This window comes from Vidua macroura, chromosome 13 (genome assembly GCF_024509145.1).
Source record: "Vidua macroura isolate BioBank_ID:100142 chromosome 13, ASM2450914v1, whole genome shotgun sequence".
Lineage (NCBI taxonomy): Eukaryota > Metazoa > Chordata > Aves > Passeriformes > Viduidae > Vidua > Vidua macroura.
Window position 1 is genome coordinate 6,852,948 of NC_071583.1, and position 20,055 is coordinate 6,873,002.

General features: G+C 45.6%; 1 protein-coding gene across 3 annotated transcripts in view; it reads left to right on the forward strand.

Annotated features, from left to right (window-relative positions):
- The window catches only part of ADAMTS9 (ADAM metallopeptidase with thrombospondin type 1 motif 9), an 80,095-nt gene extending 61,648 nt beyond the window's left edge, over positions 1–18,447 (forward strand). For 2 of the 3 annotated variants that reach the window (XM_053989173.1, XM_053989174.1), the window contains exons 30-40: positions 467–640; positions 5,703–5,873; positions 7,349–7,543; positions 9,385–9,517; positions 9,763–9,857; positions 10,010–10,104; positions 10,199–10,332; positions 11,844–11,935; positions 13,363–13,467; positions 15,449–15,543; positions 15,842–18,447. In XM_053989173.1, coding sequence (XP_053845148.1) covers positions 467–640; positions 5,703–5,873; positions 7,349–7,543; positions 9,385–9,517; positions 9,763–9,857; positions 10,010–10,104; positions 10,199–10,332; positions 11,844–11,935; positions 13,363–13,467; positions 15,449–15,538 — 1,284 coding nt within the window. In that variant the 3' untranslated portion in view covers positions 15,539–15,543; positions 15,842–18,447. Of the gene's footprint in view, positions 1–466; positions 641–5,702; positions 5,874–7,348; positions 7,544–9,384; positions 9,518–9,762; positions 9,858–10,009; positions 10,105–10,198; positions 10,333–11,843; positions 11,936–13,362; positions 13,468–15,448; positions 15,544–15,841 lie in introns of those variants that run through there. The other variant, XM_053989175.1, reaches the window with a different exon arrangement.
- Positions 18,448–20,055: the final 1,608 nt, after the last annotated feature.

The window sequence follows — 20,055 nt, forward strand, 5'->3', positions numbered from 1 at the left end:
AAGAAATCCCAGCTGTATCACACCTTTCCCTCTCTGCAGCTACACACTTTCTTCTATAGAATCCAAGTTTGCTTTTCATTAAAGCCCACTCTGTTTGTGGCATTTGATGTATTTTGAACTATTACTTTTTTGAACCAGTGCCTGAGAAGCAATAGTCAGAGCAATACTCAGAGCCTGGCCGCCTCTGGCATGTCAGGGTGGTTTAGCAGTGCCGCTATTTTGCAATAAAAACAGATTTTTCAATAAAAATCCTGTCCAGGAAGTCCTGACCCCACTGAAGCCAACGGCAAATATTCGCACTGGCTTCAGATTCCCAGTGTTCCCTTGCGCAATGACAAGCCTCACTTGGAGGTTGGATAGAGCATCGCTATCGATGCCGTGGAGCCCAGAGCAGAGACTGAACCCCCTGAACTTACCATGGTGGCTGTGATGGGGAGCTCCACTCACCTTCTGTCCCTTCCTGCAGTGCTCCGTGTCCTGCGGCCGGGGCGTCCAGCGCCGCTCCGTGCAGTGCCACAGCGGCACCCCGAAGGCAGCCGAGGAGGCCGAGTGTGACCCGGCCAGCCGGCCACCTGCGCAGCGGGACTGTCACCTCCCCGCGTGCCCCACGCACCGCTGGGCAGCCGGAGAATGGCAGGCGGTAAGCAGGGACCCCCCCTTCCCCGGCCCGGGGGTCACGGCTCCTGTGCTCTCAGGCGTGGCATGATGCTGGATGCCGAGGCCGGGGAGCGCTGCCGGAGGGTCGCGGTGTTCGGGTTGCAACCTGGGGTTGCAAAACAAAAAAAAAAGAAGAGGCAGAGGGAAGGCTCATGCGTGCTGGCTGAAAGGGGAAGAAATGCCTCTGTAGGGTTAATTTATTGCTTCGTGCTGCCTTGTGTTTGGCTGGGACCTATGCAAATACTGAGCAGGTCTTGGGTAGGGCGGATTTGGGTCTCTTCCAGGAGACAGAGCCCTGCTGTGCTGCTCCAGCCTGAGCCCCATGCCTGGAGGAGTTAGGGAGCAGTGGTAATCCCCTCTTTCCTGCCCCATTACCCCAGCTCCATCTGACATCCCTATCCTTTCACTGAGCTCCAGGTTCTTTGCTCTTTTATCAAGTCACGGACAGTGCCAAGATCAAGTCTTCTGTGGGAGATGATGCTTTTCTGTGTGACCAGCATCAGTTCCTATCAAAAACAACTCCTGAGACTGAAACTGGAGATAAAGCTGCTGCTCCGGTGGTTTAGGGAGTGACTCCAACTCTCCTGCTGTGTGGGCAATAAGTGGCCTCAAGGTTGGTGGGTGGTAGGAGGACGAGGGGATTCTGAGCAGGAGAAGCCCTCCCATGCACTGCCAAGAGTGTGCTGTGTCAGCCTTCAAATGCACTGAAGTTTTTGGCAGAGGCAGTTCAGACCAGACAGCAAAATTATTCTTTTCATTCTGGTTTTTTTTTCCATTTTTAGCCCCTGCATGTGGTACCTCAGCCTGATGGGAACTGGACACACAAGTTTATCTTGATTTCCCCAATCTCAGCAGTGCTGGGAAATTTGGTTTATAATCCTGTGTAACCCAGCCACGAGTGCAGGAGGTCAGAGGGGGCTGTGCCCTTTCCCAGCTGCTTCCCAGTACACAGGGAAGTGTGATGGGAAGCAGCAGGAGGCAAAGCTGGGCTGGTCACACAGTGATACCAGATGGAAACATCCTAGCCAGAAAAGGAAATGTAGGAACAGCTGAGGGGGCTCCAGCAGCTTCCTTGCAGTTTTAGTTTTAGTTTTACAGAGCCCATTAAGTTCTTCAGCTAATAAATTTAAAGGCAGCAAAGAGGTCACCAAACAGCATGTAGTGCCAGTCCTTACCTAGTGGTGTAATCAGCCCTGGAAAGAAACAGCTCCTGCCCCATCCTTTCACAGAATCTTAGAATCATTAAGTTAGAAAAGACCTCCAAAATCATCAAGTCCAACTTTCAATCAAGTTTTGCCCTCCCTCCCTTATTTTTGCAACTTCTTAAAACAGTTTGGAGAGGTGCCTGCCCCCACCCTTCTGAGCCCTTGATGGGACATAAATAGTGATGTTTTCTGAAGTTTTCCAGGGCTCCTCATTGCACTGGGCAAATTTTGAACATACAATGGAGATTTGTTTTTTCTCCAAGGGAGCTTTACTAAGAGGATGGACTGGAGGTTTCCTCACCCTCATAAGTACTCATAAGTAACCATGAACAGGAAAATGCAGGAGCTGCCCAGTGTGAGCTTGGCCCTTTGGCTGATTCCAAGCATTTTTTTCAAGCACTTCTTATTTTGTTCTGGTGTACACAGTGCAAAAAAGGAATAGCATCTCCACCCCAGCCATAGGAAATGTCCATGAGGAGGCACAGATTTCACTGGTATTCTCTGAGCAGGGAGCAGCAATGAACATGGAAGGCAGGATATAAATAACATCTCAGTGCTGTCTTGTTCTTATCTTCTTGTTTCTTATCTTTAAAGGGAATCTCTCAAGAGGGTTTGGGGGTTTTTAATTGTTCCTTTTTTTTTGTTGTTGTTGTTTAGAAAAAGTGTTGGTCTTGACAATGAGAAGGAATATGAAACTTACTGGAAACCATTTACTGCTCTGTTGGTGTATCACCATTAATCACCTGTTCTCAGTGCCCTCACCAGGGAGAAGAAAGTCAATAGAAAGAGCCTTGCTAATGTCAAAATAAAACTCAGACTAGAGTCACAAAGAAAAAGGAAAAATTGGGAGAAAGAAGGGTTTTTTTTCTTTAATATGAGCCTCTGTGGAAGGACAATGCACGGCTCTGGAAGCTGCCATGCAACTCCTGAATCTTTGACATTTGCCTTTTGGGGGGAAATTGTGCCATCCTTGCCTGATTTGAATTGCAGAGTTACCCAAGGCATGTTTCAAGCGTTCATGCATGGGGGGTACATTTCATCTCTGTGTCAGATTGTTATTTTAAAAAAAGAAGAAAACAATCAATGCTTTTGCAAAGCAATGCCTTTGGGGTTATTTTAATTATTATTATTGCTCTTCTAAAGCAGTTTCAGAACTGCTTGAAATGATCCTTAATTTGAACTGCCAGGAAAATAGTTCAGAATTTGGGAAATGAGGCAAAAGAGACAAATATTGTCAAATGCCTGATCTGTTTTCAGATTTTACTATCAATAGCTGTTATAGCCTGACCTCACTGTTTTGTGTGAGATTTAAATCAGTCTTGAACATGATATTTCATGCAAAATCTGTCACTGCATTGAAACAAAAAGTAGCCTTTCCATGCTAGTTGAACTATCTGCTTTCTACATGAATAATGTTTTATAACTGGGGTGGCTGATTGGAACCTCTGCAGTGTTTCTTTTTTACTTAGTTCATGATGGTTTCACTGTCTTTGAGCCTCATTTAATATTTCAGTGGGATTATTTCAATTGCCAGTTACCCTTAAAAATACAAATAACCAAACTTTCAATTTCTGATGATGACAGAATGCACAGAGCTGGCTCAGGTTTATTTGGCCACACAACTGTTATTTGCAGACAAACCCAAATCAGGCTGGCCTGTGCTTGGGAGTGTCAGTCTTTCATCAGCAAGTAATGATTTTAAACAAGGATGGGCTTTTGATGTGATAACTTTTCACTGCCAATGTTAGAAGATGCCTTGATGGCATAGCCATGGTTCACCCTCTTAAAGTAAAGCATGAGCCAGTGTACTTTGCAAATTTAGTCTGAAATATACATTAAGGAGATGAGACAAAATCAGGCTTGGTTCTTCCCACTCCTTTCAAGGTGCCTCCTTTGGCTGTGAGGGACCATGGAACAATTCACCCTGTATTGCTGACCCATTGCTGGGCTGGAAAATGCCAAAGAAGAGAAGAGGGCAGCTTTGAGCATCCTGTGAGCCCACTCCCACTGAGCAGGAAGGTCAGGGTTCAGGCTGCCCCAAAAGCTGTCAGGGAAGCTCCCTGATGATGGAGGTGTAGTGGTGCCATATTCACACACAATGACCCCCTTTCAGTTTTTACTTATGTAATATTAAAATAATAATAGGGAGATAATCAGAGATGGGCAAATATAGCTCACTTTGTTTGCTTTCTGGGGAAGTCACACTCCAGCAAATTCCTCCAACCCCTGTAGGATTGCCATGTTTCAGCACAGACCTAGAATGAGCTTCCACTCCAAGAACTCAAAGCAAGAGAGTAAATAAGGTTGAAAGCACACAAAGCCCTTGGGGTCTTCTGGCAGACTGCAGATTTTGCAATGTTGACTGTTGCCTAAGAGCTCCTAAGTTATTCCTTTGGAATAAATGCTGCTTTGTGGAGCTGCCTCTCCTTCCCCATCCCTTTCCACTTTGCCCCAGTTTTAAATATTTACACCCAACATGATGCTGTGCTCACTGCTGCTCTCCTGGTTTGCTGCTGCTGCCACAGACTGATCTGATTTTTCAATATTCTCAAATAATTTACAATCCTGGTTCTGACAGCCAATTACAGTAACAGTGCCATGACAGTGCCTGCATTTTGCCATTAGCTGAACCCACTAATATCTTCCTAATTGTTGGCCAGCCAGGAGAGCAAGAGCTGCTTCAGGGAGGCTGGAAATGATGTTTAGAGAGTAAGACTCTAACTAGATTAAACTGGCACAGTGTTCCAAGCCTAGGTAACTTCAAGCAGTGTTTCTGTACAGATAGGAATGGTCTGATTGGATGTTTTATCCTTTTCCTTAAGGGGAAGACATTTCCTATGTTCTATAAAATGATTATTTTCATGCATTTTTCTCCTCGTTAATCCAGTTAGTTGAAAGTATTAAAAGTCCATTACAGGCAATAACTAAAAGAAAATAGGGTTTTATCTAGACAGCTGCTCTTACACTGATTTATTTTGTTTTATGTGTTTTTCTAAGATGCTCTCCAAGGACAGCCTCACTCCTAGGAACACAGCCTCACAGCCAGGCTCGTTTTTCCATGACAAGCAGAGAAAGAACTGAGTCCTTGAAATCTCCTGAAGGACCTGGGGAGCAGTTGTACTTGTCTGGCATGAGTTGCTCTTAATATCAGGCAGGGCAGTGTTTAAAAGAGAATAAAGCTGCAGGGCTGCCTCCACTGCAGTGGTTGTAGAGTTGTGTTTGAGGCTAGGCTAGGTGAAGCTCTGATCAACCTGCTCTAGTAGAAGGTGTCCCTGCCAATGGCAGGGGGTTGGAATGAGAAGATCTCTAAGGTCTTTTTCACCCAAACTGCTCTATGATGATTCTATGATTCTGTGTGCCCCATGCCAAAGCAGAGAGCTGGGGCAGGAGCTCCCCCCACACCAGCCACAGCCAGAGGTGCAGCAGTGTGATTTTTGCAAGGGGAATGCTTGAGCTGTCATTCTCCAAAGAGCTGTATTCACTAGGGGTTGAAATAACAGGGCTTGGCCCTTTCTTCTCCCCTTTCCCTATCTCCTGGCCCAGCATGCCCAATCCTGCATCTTTTGATCCTACCACAGCAGGACCCCACATCTGCCCAATCCCAATACCTGCTACCTTGGTTTCTCCTCTCTCCTGGGATGTGTGTTAGTACCTCCAGAGGTCAGGAGCAGTTTGTCACTGGCAGCAGCACGTGGCACAGCAGGGTCCTGGTGGAAAATTTTCCCCCAGGTGATACCAGTGACAGCTTACAATGGTTGCTGGGAGGAAGGCTTGCTCTGGATGTGGGTTCATTCCCTGGAGTCCCTCAGGGTTGCCTGAGCTGTTGTTTCTTGCACACAGTGCACCAAGACGTGCGGGGAGGCGTCCCGGTTCCGCGAGGTGTTCTGTGTGGATGAGAACAAGCAGCTGCAGAACAGCGGCTACTGCGAGGCCAGCAAACGCCCGCCCGAGGTGGAGAGCTGCGGGCTGCCCCCCTGCGAGTACATCTGGATCACAGGAGAGTGGTCAGAGGTGAGTCCCCCATGGCCTGCACCAGGCCATGCTCTCCTCCTCTCAACACTGCCCTTGCTGAGGTATTGCAACCCCAATCAGCAGTGGCAAGGCAGCGCTGTGGGTTTTAATTATTATTTTTTGGTTTATTTCAGTGTGCAATCTCCCTGTTGGACAGAAAGGAGCGGTGCTGTGGGAGACACCCAGGATATTAAAGACTAAAAGCAGCCTGCTCAGGGTCCTAGCTAATATTATCTGGAGGCAATTTTCTTCCAAAGCACAGTGCATTCAGCAGGCACCCACTTTGGTTTTCTGCTGGTTTATTTCATTTATTTAATTAATTGGTTTTATTCCCATCCGCTCCCTGGGGGCTCTGGGGTTGTGAGTTGTGTAAGGGTCCAGATGTGCATCATGGGGGAGAGGCAAGCCTGGAGGTGACCATGGGGGCACATCCTTCCTCAGTGCTGTCTTTGCAGGGGCAAGGACCCGGAGTGAGGGAAGGCAGGACATTCACCCTCACAGCTGGGAGGCAAGGAATATAGATGAGTTTTCCTTGCAGCGGGCGCCGCATGCGGGAGGATGCAGGCTAATCTCAGCCTGTTTCCTTCTGCAGCCAGTGAAGGATTACTTTCCAGTTGGAGAAACAGCAGAGGGAAATGACAAGGCAGCTGCTGACACAGCGCTGATTAAAAAGAAAGAACGAGAAAAGGGAAAAAAGAAAACACAGCAGGACTGAGGGGAAGGAGAGCCAAGCCACCTGAGATAGTGCAAGGAGGGAGAAATGTGGAGACATGAGAATATCTCAGAGCAGTCTGGTCTCCTGAGTGGTTTGAAATATTGAGGTGCCTGTCTGGCTGGAGCTCTGGCTCTGCTCCTTGCCCAGGCACCCTCTACCCACCCCCCAATGCCTGGGAGACCACCTGGGAGCACTCAGGCCCATGAAAACAGAGAGGTGAAGAGAGCTTTCAGAGCCAGAGTTTGGCTCTCCCAGGTCCCACTCAGCCCTTTGATGAGGAAAGCACCAGTGCTATTAATCCTCTAATTACAATGAAAATTTTCTCATTCTTCTAGTTGCTGACAAGTTCCTGCAATTCAGGGTCAACCTTGACCATTTTCTATCTCTCTGTATCCCATGGCAAAAAAAACACCACAAACCAAAACAACTAATAGAGGCATTTCCGAATTCCCATGGATCTTCTGCTCCTTTCTTTGTGCTTGGGAAGAAATAACACGTGGCCAGGAGCCAGTCTGGAGCAGGGAGTCCTGGAGCAGCTGTAGATCCAGCCCAGATAGGAGTTGGGTGCTCAAAGATAGTGTCAGGCACCAGCCCACTTGTAGTAGCCACTTACAATATTCATGACTGGCTTAAATAGATACCAGTGATCTGTTGAATCAGTTTCCTGTGTTAAAAGCTGACAGGCCTGGTTTCCTCCCCTCCCATTTTGGGCAGCCTTCCTGAAGCACGCGGTGCTCACTGGTATTTGCTCTGCCCGCAGTGCTCCGTCACGTGCGGGAAGGGATACAGGCAGCGCCTCGTGTCCTGCAGTGAGATTTACACCGGCAAGGACCACTACGAGTACGGGTACCAGAACATGGTCAACTGTCCTGGCACGCAGCCCCCCAACATCCAGCCCTGCTACCTCGGAGAGTGCCCCATCTCGGCCTCCTGGCGCGTCGGCAACTGGGGAAGCGTAAGTTGGGCAAATTTCTTTTTTGGCCAAAAAGACTGGAACAACCTGTTTTTTTTTCAGACACAGACTGAAGGTTTGGCAGGGGAATGTTTTAGAGCTGCTTAAATTAATGCATGGCATACTGTGGTGCAGCAGCAGGCGTTGTGTGTGTAGGGCTCCATACTTCACACTGAACCCTTTCATATGGGAGAGCCCCAGCGGCTACAAGTAGAGTCATTCATGAAAATTGGGATGTAGCCAACATTTGTGGCTGTGTTGATGGCCATGCTGAATGCTTAGTCAGAGAGTGGGGTCATTGCAGAAAACAAGGATTTGAAAGCCTTGTGCTAGAAGGATTGGTGAGTCACTGGCAACTGCAGTGGATTCCACTTGGCCATGTGTATGAGAAAGACTTGGGAGCCAACATTAGGCTGAAACACTGGTCATTTGAGCCTGAAAACGATTTTTTTCTAGTTTTTTTTCCTCTCCCTCCTTCTCAGAAATGCTAGGACAGGTCAGGGGAAAGAACCTGGCCTTTCTGCTAAAGTTATTTGTGTTGAGCTTCTTTTGGGACCTGAACTACAAGATCAAATTTTAGTTAAGGTGATAACATTTCACTTCTTAGGGCTTCTGACATTCTTTGAAATGTGATGTTTCTCCCATAAACTTGATTTATTAACCCAGCTCAGGCATTTGTAGGAATTTGTCAAACCTTTACAAGGCGATGAGTGTCAAGCCAAGTAAAATGTAGTAGAAGTTGTCGTGGTAACTGGCAAAGCCATTTGAAACCTAAGTTCCTCCTGCCCCATAGGAAGCTTCAGATCCTCCCTGTGAGTCAGCACAGAGGAGTTACAGCAAAGAGTTCAGCCTCAATTAATTGGTATTTTCCCTCAGAATTTAAGTGCAAAATACCCAACTCATTAATCCAACTTCACTGCAAAGAGTATTCATTTCAGAGAGCAAGACCTTTCTCCTCACTTTGGGCTGCTGAATATCCCAGTGACCACCAAGTGCCATGACCCTTGTCAGCTGTGATTTTGAAAGGGATTTAATGTAAAATGCCATCCCCTTTGATGGACAGAGAGAGTCCTACTCAGCGCTTCAGCTAAATTTTATGGAACTGGACTTGATAAAGAGTAAATGCTCAAGCTGTGAATACCATGACCCACTGAAGACCATCTTCTGCATGGGTTATTCCTTTAGAATAATAATTTCTAAATGGATGAGCAACTTCATTTTCCTTATAGCCTAACCTGGTAGCTGTAGAAAGAGCTGATTTTCATTTCTCAAGTACTTGAAAGAACAAGTTGTGGATGGAGGAGCAAAGGTGCTCCCACCTCCCACAGCCCACACTCAGTAGCTGGATGCTCTGCTGCTTGGTAGCTCCAGTAACTTGTGCAATTTCAGCCTTAGGATTGCCCTTAATCTGGGTGGTTTGAGGATGACCCAGTGTTTGCACAGATGTAGCCATTTCCCCAGGAGGTGAGGGGAGAGAAGATTTTGAGGCTCCATTTTTTTTTTTTTTGTGTAATTTGCATAGAAAACAACAATCTTCCTGATGTGAAAAATAAGCAATTTCACTTGAGCACACAGTTGGTTCTCTTTAACCACCTGCCTCATCCAGCAAAGTGTGCAAACACTGAGCAAAGTATGGTATTCTTGAAGTAATCAATGATAATAAGGGATTAATTACCAAAGGGACTACTCATTTGATTAAAATTAAGCCTGTGTTTGTACACTTCACAGGACTGAAGTCTTTGCTGCTGTCTCTTGATACAAGGGAAACCATCTGTCTCTGTTCTTTCTTCTGGAGCCCATAAACCCTTGAGATAAACCAGGAATCTCTGTCTTGTGTCCCACAGTGCTCTGTCACCTGTGGAGCTGGGGTCATGCACCGCTCAGTGCAGTGTTTGACCAACGACGACCAGGTCAGCAGTTTGTGCCATGTGGACCTGAAACCTGAAGAGAGGAGGATATGCCACAATGTCCATGACTGTAAGTCTGCTGATTTACACCTTCTTTTGCCTTTCTCATGGCTTCAGCATCTTTTCCCCTCAAAACTCCTTGAGATCTGCAGTATTTCCAAGCATTGGGAGCCATCCAAGTAAGCACTAAGACACTTCAGGGAAACCTGTTAAAAATAAAAAAGATGTTTTGATGCTTGGAAGTCTCAGAGTGTTCCAAACTAAATTTTGATATGCAGTTGTTCAGTGACTACAAGTATTTCTGTTTTGTTTCAGGTGACTTACCAAGGAGTTGCAAAGACGTTAAAAATCTCGAAGGCGTCACTGAAGATGGTGAATATTTCCTGCAAGTCAAAGGAAAGACATTAAAGGTGCATTTCAGCAACAGAATGATAGTTAATGGGTTTTCTAAAGGTTCAAGAGGACCCTGCCTGTGGTGTTCACTTCCACTCTTGAATTTTCTGCCTTTGGTTGTCTCAGTGATGCCTTTGCACATGACACAATTCTGGCTTCTCTCTCTCAGGTGTATTGCTCTGGGATGCAGACTGACAGCCCAAAGGAGTATGTGACCCTTGTAAATGGGGATGCAGAGAATTTTTCAGAGGTGTATGGATACAGGTAAGAAATCCTGTAATCATGAACCTTACAGTGTTTTTGTTTTCCATGGCAATATTTCCTGGTCATGAGTAGAAAGGGTTTTCTTTTGATTTAGATTGCATAACCCGACCGAGTGTCCGTATAACGGGAGCAGACGAGAAGACTGCCAGTGTAGGAAAGATTACACAGCAGCTGGGTTTTCCACCTTCAGCAAAGTAAGGCTGGACCTGAACACTATGCAAATAATAAGTGAGTAAAAACAGGGCCTTGCCATTAAAAAAAAAAAAATGTTTATTTTACACAATTATAACTGTGACAAAAAAGCAGTAGTACTCTAGTGAGCAATATTCTTGAGAATTCCTGTTAAAAGCTGCTTTTAGACTTGGTCACCTGTTTGCTGCTTTACACCTGGAGACTGCAGCTTGAGTACACCAGAGACGCTCATGTTATTTCTCTGTAAAACAGGAAAATACTAAGGCAATTGCTGGTGTATCTGCTCTGCAGAATGTTGCACGCTCCCAGCAGCCCAGTGCATTTTATGAAGGATTTTATTTTATTTTATTTCATTTGGTCCCCTCTTTTCACAAGGGACTCAGACACAAAGCCTGATCAGGGAGGAGCTGCCCCACTCCCCCACCCCCCTCCATTTTACTCAGAGAGGTGTCAGGAGATCCCAGTACAGGGGGCTCCACTGGGATGGGGATGCTATTCCCAGTGGCCAGGGCAGAGAAGTCTCTCAGCAGAGCCAGACCACAGGGAAATAACTTGTGTTGAGGGCTGGGGACATGGATTTGCAATGGAGAAAGAGAATATAGCTGTGCAATAAGAGTAACACACTGTCTCTTTTGTCATTCCTGTGAGCTGGGAGCCCATCCCACCACCAGAGACCCTGTAGCATTCCATGGGGTTATGGTTTCAGTCCCCTGACTCCACTGCTATCAGTTTTCAGCAAGTGTTTTAAAAATATAACATATTGTTGGGAGTTCATTCAGTAAATAGCTAAGTGGTTTTTTAGCAAATCAAAATCCTTCCCTGTAAGACGACTCCTTATCTGATAAGTGGGTTTTATCACTTAATTTTCAAGACCTCCCAGTCTATCAATCTGTAAAAAGCAACTAATAATCTGTAAAAGCTTCTAGGTAAAGATCTCAAAGGAACCACCCTCTGGGAATTTGATACCAGCTCCCTTTGAATTTCAAAAGGAGCTGGGCACCTACCTCTGTCAGGCAGGAGCTATCTCACATCCCCATCTAAATGAGTCTCAGTTACTTCAGATCATTCCAGAGCAAAATACTCCAATTCCCTTTGAAAACCCGACCCCTGGGCTGGGGCAGCCAGGAGAGCAGAGATGTTGTTTGCTTTTGTTTAAAAGGGAGATTTAGAAGGTGCTGTAGCCTTTTTGAAAGTGGGGATTTTTTTGATAGCGAAATAAACCCCAAGTTAAGGGTTCGAGTTTTGTTGTTATTTATACCTTGTTCCTAAATCACCAACAGATTTAAACTGAGCTGTAAATACTGAGTGTAAATGTCCTGTTAAATTCAGTGCTCATGTGCTGGGAATCATGTGGGATGAATCAGGATATTTAATATTAAAAAATATAGTAATCTTGATATCATAAAAGTATAGTAATCTTGACTTCCTACATTAATATGGGAAGCTAACTTTGGTGAATTTAAACATTAGCAAAGAACATGTTTACATTTATTTTGTCTTCTCCCTGTATCTTTCTTTCCATGTTATTCACCAACTCTTCTCCACAGCAACTGATTTACAGTTTGCACAGACACATGATGGACGACCGGTTCCTTATGCCACTGCTGGGGACTGCTACAGTGCTGCCAAATGCCCGCAGGTATTTGACAAGTGCATTTAACAGGAATTGGTGCCATTTGTTATGTTCAGGCCCTCTATTAATTACTGCTGATCGCAGCAACCCAACTTCAGTGAGTGGCACATTCTTATCTCAGCGATCTGAAACTTTTCCCTTTGTGAAGAGGGAGAAAATGATGGAGAAAGTTCCTTTTGTGAACGGGAAGAAAGTAGTTTCCATTTTCCATGTTATCAGGCCAGTGGCTGCCTAAGAGACGTTCCCTAAGGCTCCAGTAAAGGAGAAAAGGAAGAAGAGGCTGTGGGGGGAGAACTGGGTTTTGCCTGCATAGTTGAAGACATGGGGATCAGTCCATGACAGGACTTGGTGGAAATGCTGGGCAGAGAGAGCAGCAGGGAGTAGATGCTTTTTGAAAGTCTGTAGGAGACAAATAACACTGTGTTAGGGATGGCTTGCTGCATGTCCCCAGCACATCTACCTTTTGTGTGGCTGGGCATGGGGAGTGGTCTGCTTGGATAGTCCAAGGTATTGGGTGGGCATTACTGGCAAAGGGCATTAACAGGGAGTTGCAGCAGCAGACAGCAGAGGGCAAACCTCTCCATCTCCTTCCCTCCCTGCTTTCAGAGCTGACACTTTCCCGCACAGCTCAGCAGCTTAGGGATTGACTCCTTACCTCAGGAATGCTCATAAATGTTAATATCCATCCACCTGACCCAGACAGTTTGCTCCTCACAGAAAATCAGCATTCCCAAGGCAGCAAGTACAAGGAGCAAAGCTAACAGCCAGCTGGTACTGCAGGCCGTGCTGGGCTGTGGGTCAGCCTGGGGATGTGTCCAAAGGATCCCTCCGTGGGTCCAGAAATTGGCAGGACTGGAGTCTGCCATGAGGGGGAGGGGAGGGCTGGGGGCTGAGCACTGGATGCTGGCATAGTCCTTAATTTTTCATCCATCTTTCTCATTTTGAGAAAGGGTGGAATTAAGTGTTTTAAAGAAATTGAAGAGTTTCACTAGTCTGGGGAAAAAAAAAAAAAACACAGTGGAAAATAAGGAAAACAAGGACAAGTGTGCCCTCTCCAGTTGAGGAGGGAGAGCAGCTGCAGCACATCCCTGAGGTTCCTTCCTGGAGCACGTCAGGCTCTGCAGTTTGCCATGGGAAAGCCAACAATGCCCTCAGCCGGCAGAGAAGAAGCAGTGCAAAACCGGGGTAAAGCAGTGAAACCTGGGGGGAAAATGCAGTTCAAAAGCAATCTAAAGCCCCTCCTTCTCTGCAGCCACCAAGGACAAGAAACTCCTAATGTGAGCCATGCTGTGATTTGTACAATGATCATGGTCAGAGCAATGGAAAACAAGGAAAACCCTGCTGTCAAGATCCTGTTAGAAAAGCAACACCGTGGCATGCTGGGAGTGTGGAGCATGGCATTTTGGGATAACCAGGCTCTGGTTGTTTTTTAGGGTCGCTTCAGCATAGACCTGTACGGGACAGGCCTGTCCCTAATGGGAACAGCCAAGTGGCTCTCACAAGGGAATTACGCGGTGTCGGAAATTCAGAAATCCCCAGTAAGTTGTAACTTTAATTATGGCTATACCTGCTCATCAGAAGTTTTTAATCACCACGTTGTCATTCACAGCAACATCTTCCAATAGAGACTAACAAAAAATGAACATCTGACATTAAAGTGTTGTATGTAATTGTAGTGGAGCGAGGCCCTCGTGGGTTTAGCTTGATCAGAGTTATTGCAATTAATTAGTGAGCCTGATTAACTGTGAAGCTGAAAGTGCTGAGTGCTGTGGGGCAGACATATACTTAATCAGTTGTCTGAGATGTCCAGCATGGAGTGTGCATCACAAGGCAGGGCAGCAGGGCAGGGTCAGGGCTGCAGAGCAGAGTTGGACATGCAGGAAGGGTCTGGTGCCAGGCAAGTGCCCTGAACTATTCCCAACACATGGCTGATAAAGCATGGAGGGCATGGACCTTCCTGCTGGTCTGGTCTGGGTTTATCTCCTTGGGAAAGCCTCAAGTCACAGGAGTGTTGCAGAGGCACCGTCCCCTGTCACTGCCTGTGGCTCTGCTGGCTGGATCCTCAGGGTAAGCCAGGCAGCCCTTCAGAATCACTCACAGCCAAATTTGTACTTGTACTTCTGAATTTGCCTGCCTGTTAACACCTCCTGCAGTCACAGTGTGCCTTCACTCTGTTGCTTCTGTGTCATATTCTGAAATGGTAGAAACCCAGGATTGCTTTTTTGGCTGTTATTTCATGTGAGTCATCCCAATTGCCCCTGTTAAAATTCTCCAAAGGAGGTCACCATCATTTAACAAACAGCAATTGACAAAATATCCTCTCCTGTACTGCTGTCAGTCTCCCCCTGGCTCTGGGGAGCATAGTCTCCTCTGTGCTGGTCTCTCAGATGAGAATTAATGCTACAGATCTGACCACACTACAGGTGGAAGAGGACCAGCACACGCCCTGTATGTCAGTTCCAGAAGGTGCTTTTCTATCATCCCCTTCTAAAAGGAGAGAAGTCACCTTTGGGGTTGCAGGAAACATCATGGCTGGCAGAATTAAAACAAACTTTAAGGAACAGGGGTGCTCAAAAATCCTCCATCACCTGGTGGCATCTGTCAAGTGCTGTTCCAAGGGCGTAATTGCCTGCAGGAGCAGAAGAAAGAACGGTGTAGTGAGAAGAGATGATAGCAGCCTGCTGCAGTCACAGATCAATAATGTCAAGGGCAGGGTGGAGCTCGTTTAAAAATAAGTGCTTTGTGCAAACTTGTTGTGTGCTTAAGTCCAATTTTCTGGTAATTGAGGGTTGAATTCCCCTCAAGGACTGTCTGTCCATTGTAATGACCAAGAGGAGAAAAACTCTGCAGAGGTGAGATAAGGAAGGCCAGATGGAGGTATTAATCTCCTGACTCTAGCCCAAAGTTGCACCCTGCTTGCTGGGCTCACCTGGAGACCAGGTCAGCCTCAGGACCACTCCACACTTACCCCTGCTGGCTGTGAGAAGGGGAGGAGGGTTGGCACCTCAGCAAGTAACATCACCTCACCCTATCACTTTCCCTCCTCTCTTGTCTCTGGAGCCACTCCAGGACTTTGCCTTCCAAGTGGATGTTTCCTGGTATTGCCTGCAAATACCCTTTCCATGCTCAGGCAGAGCTGAGCAGTTGCTTCTGACCCAGAGTGGTTTTGCTCTTGCATGAGCCAAGTTTTCTACTCACTACTGTTACTCATTGTGGGGCAAACTGGAGAAAGCAGATACCCTTGAGATACCCTCCAAATGGCCTTCTCCTTGGGCAGCTTTCAATTTAATAAATCAAAACTACCCTTTCCTATTTGTGTCCATCATCTGACCTGCTAGCACTAAAGAGAATTACATTTGTGTATATTTGAATACAGCAGTGATCTCATAGATTGATTTTGGCATCATTTGTTTTCTTATACACCCTGAAAAACGTGGCTTGAGTAACCCAGATCTGGCCCTTCTACAGCATGGAATTCCTGAGCTCTTACTGAGCTGTTATTTCTGATTTTGCCTGCAGGATGGTACCAAAGTAGTAGGAAGATGTGGTGGTTACTGTGGGAAGTGCACTCCATCATCTGGAACAGGCCTTGACATTCAGGTGTTATAGCAGTGGTGAGTTCTCAGCTGCTTCTGCATGAAGAAAATCTCCCCCAAAATGCCCTGAAGGAGCAGATCAGACCATGTTTGCAAAAAGACATGGAGTGCATTGGTGACAGCCACCCACCCCACACAGCATCCCTGTGGGATCCCCTCCTCCCCCAGTAACCCCTGTGGATACAGCACTGTCACCTAGAAACACCTCCCCACCTTACTGGCACCCACCTTTGCTCTGCTCTTGTGCCAGTTTCTCTATTGGCATGTTCCAGAGGCCAGGATGACTCTAAATGTGCACCTTTTCTGTGTTTTCCAGGTTCTCTGGGAGGAGCCAGCGGAGATGAGAGATGGATGAAGGATAGTGATGCAATACCTCTGCCTTCCACTTTTATATCTGTGTATATGTGTATATAGATTGCATATTCCTAATGTACAGTATAATATTTATGTTTGGGATTATTTATTTTGATTTAATATTTTTGTACGTAAAATCATTATATTAAGGCTGCTTTTACTATTTTTATTTTTTATTGTTAAATCCTGCAGTCAAGCCACTGCATTTTGCATACTCTACATTATATGTAGCATTAAGACAAGTGATACTTAATTGTCACTGTATTCAGTTGTTTACTTTCAGTCAGTAATTTTCCTTCAGTTATGGGCTGCTTTGGCCCTCCACGGTGCTACACAATCTGCATAGGGGTATTTTTGGCATTTCAATCTGTCTTTATGCAAGGAAATTAGACAAGATGTGCTTAAATTTTTATTTTTAGGGATTAGGCTGACAGCACTCAAGGAAAACATGACAATGAATACTGTGCTAGTTGCATTAGCAATCTGTATCTTTTAGGTATGTTTTGAATTTCACATGACCTCTGTGGCCAGTGCTGAAAGCACTGGTTTGGTGCTAACATGATATTTATTAATGCTCTGTAGTTTTAGTTAATCCAGTGCCTTTATCATTGAAGAAGAGGATAAAGGAGAAAAATTGTCAGGCAATTAAAATCAATCAAGATCTACCCCAGGTTTAGGAAAAATCCTGCAGATGGATCTTCAGCTCAAGCCCTTTTTTTTCCAGGGTTCTGAAGTGAACTCACTTTTTAAAAAAAAACTATCTTTGTCTCCTAATTGCATGTGCCACTGTGCTTCCTGACTCCATCTGGAAGCGGGGTATTAACTCATCCCAGACAGGCTGATCAGGCCATATGTTTCCCTGGGCTGTGTTCTCAGAAGAGATGTAGTTTCTTACAGACTTTGTTACAAAATCCTAGCATGAAGATGAAAGCATCCCTGTGGTGTTCCCTCCCCATGGGGCTGAGGAGGACTGTGGGGACAGCACGCCCAGGGATGGGGACAGCACGCCCAGGGATGGGGACAGCACGCCCAGCCAAGCCACCCCTTCTCTTGGCCAGGGTACTCCCCTGCAGGCACTTACAGCATTTCCCCAGCTTCCTACTCACTCGCAGACCATCTGCAAAGGGAGGCTTTGCTGCCTCCTTTCAGCAAGATCACTCTGTACCTACAGATGATTCTGCCCCCCCTTCAAAAGCAAGCTGCTTTACGCCTACTCCCGTGTTGCTTCGGATCTTCCTGGTAAGGCATCTGTGCTCCTTGCCTCTCCTCATTCCCATGTACAGCCAGACATTTGCTGTTGGCTTTTTTTTAATCAAACTGAGGAGCTGTGTCCCTTAGGTGTGGTGGCTCCTGCCTGTACATAGCCCTCTACCTGTGGCACTCCACACTTTCACAGAGCTTCGTAGCACACTGAAGGGGGGTGATGTGACCAGGTTATTGTTGTAGTCTGTGACTATGTCCCTTATCTCTTTCTCCACAACTTTACTTAGTGATAGGAAGGTGCTGCCCTTTCACCTTATATGTTGAGGCAGCCAGGAGCACAAAGTACAAGGAAAGGAAGCTTTTCAGCACAGAATTACCTGCAGTTTGGAAAACCAAAGAGGCTTATCTGCTACTCCAGATAACTCTTTCCATTTTGGATGCAAGCAGTTACCAAACGCAACCTTGGGATCTTGTGTGAGTCTTTTACAGAGCTCCCCAAAGGATGTGTAATCAGTGTGTTACAAAACAGTTGGATCAATGGTGATAAATGATCCAATCCCTGGATTCATAACCTGTGTGTGCCAGGCTGTGTTCAGCCTTTGGAGTGAAACCTGTCAGCCTGACAATCAGGGATTGACACATTCCTGTCAGCTGGGAGACATCTCACAGGCGAGCAGGGCTGTGGTACAGCCCGGCAGCTGGAGAACTGGTGAAGGAAAGAGGAAAAAGGGAAAGAGAAGGAGAAAAAAGGGAAAGGGGAAAGGAGTAATAATGGAATAGTGATTTTCTAATGATAATTGCTTATGTATAAATTCTGTAGGGAAAAAGGGAAAATTGCACTATGAACTTCAGAAAGAAATAGAGGTGCTTTACCTGTGTAAGTGAAGTGAAATGAAGTGAATGGCTATTTATAAAAAGAAATACTATTTTGACCTGTACAAATTCATTTCTACCATATAGTTTCAGGGCAGCTATTAACAGAGCTAGCAGAACCTAAAAAAAATACAAAATAAACTATAAGGGAAAAAATGACAGAGCACCGATCCTGACATTCCTTAATGGTCATCATTAAATAGAGCAGATTTTGAAGATCAGAGACAATAGATATTTCTTGTTCAGGAAAGAACTCTGGGTTTTGTATATCAATGCCATTATTTTTCTACAAACTGGGGTATTTTTTTTGCAAGCACTTTCCTGTACAATGTTTCCTTTCTTTCTGCTTACACTCAAAAGGAAATGAGAATACCTGTATGACATGTCTGTATGGTCTTGCTGCATTTGCCATCGTATTTCAATACCTGTGTCCTACAATAGAGGCAAAATACTTTGTACACAAGGGAATAATACATTTAATGGTAAACATTCTTTTCTGTGCTGGTGTTTATTTCCAAGGTTTGGGTTTGATTGTCCCATGCAAAAGGAATGAGGGATGGGAAGAATGTTGTTTATATGGAGCCCTGCCCCAAACCTATGTTGGAGTCTGTGGACCAGGGACCCCCTTGGAGAATGGCTGTGACCACCCACTCATGTCCTGCTGGTTGCGGCTGATGCTCCCAAATTTCTGTCCAGAGAGGACTGCTCCAAGGTGCATAATATACACAAGCACATCTCAGAGATTTGCCATGCATTGTTCAGACATGTCTGGTGACTGGCTGGTGCTGCCTTCAATGACCAGGGACATCCTTGGACATGGCATATAAGAGAGACAAGCAGTTCATTTTGAAATGTTTCTGAAGGATGAGCTGGGATAATGGGCCTGGTCCACACCACTTCTATTGCTATGGAAAGAAATGTGCAAAAAACAAAAACCATCTTTCCTAAATTGGAAAGGATAGTATCAAATATACAAGAAAATTCAGGCAGGAGAAATTTGGTTTAAAAGGAAGCAAATGTGGGGACCGCCTCCCAGGATGGCAGTCAAGTGTTGAAGTGCAACCAGTGTTACATCACCACTGCCCCAGATACTGCAGGTAAGAGTGAAATTGCAATTTCTGTCTTCCCTTATATGTTCCTCATGCTTTGTCTCAGAAAATGCGGCAGATCTCTTAGTGCTGGCAGTTCCAGCCTTTTCCAGCTTCTATTTTTTCAAAGGAGAGAGGATTCCTCCCTTGTGCTGTCTGAAGCACTGACAGATGCAGAAAACAGAACATGTAGTGTTTCAAAAGCGCAATTCTTATTTTAAATGACCAATCTCATAAAAATGTCTTTTCTATAATTTATCCTTAATAAATTATTACAAAGACTTTAAATGTGAGCTACTGTGGAATTAATACACCGACCCTGAATCCTATTTAACCTTCCAGCCCTGTATAATGAAAGGTCATTTTAACACTTTCAGTGCTTAGGTTCTGTGTGATTAGTGCTGAGGTTCTATTACAATTGCAGCACTCTTCTTCAGTCTCTTTGTGCAGCTTCAGAGACAGAGGTGATTGCTTAATCACTTTGGCCTTCTGCCCCAATGATGGGCATTTTTCTTGTACAGAAAAATAAAACACATTTTGTTGAAGGCTGTTGGAAAGGCATGTCTCAAGGGATTAGTCCTAAATCAGGACGTTTGACTCCTTTCCTTCCTTTCCTCACAGCCACACTTTGAAAATTGAAGAGTGCAGAGAAGCCTGTTCTGTTGAGTCTTTCCAACACAACTCCTCAAACAGATGATTGAGGGCTGACTCAGAAGAAAGCATTCTGTCAGGGGAAGAGCACTGAGGTGAGACACCTCCCATTACCAGGCAAAGGCACAGGAATTCAACCCAACCCAGGCCTCATTAACAGCTGAAGTGGCTCAGGCCATGCCTTAAGTTCTCCCATCACTTGAACTCTTCAAATGGAGAACTCTTTCAATCTGGTCGTTGTAAGAGACGTGTTTCAGTTCATCCAGAAGTCACAGCCCTTTGTAATGTTGGTGACTGTTGTGGGAGGGGATGAGTCCCTCTGCAGTACAGATTCCTGGAGGCAGCTCCGGCTTGCATTGAG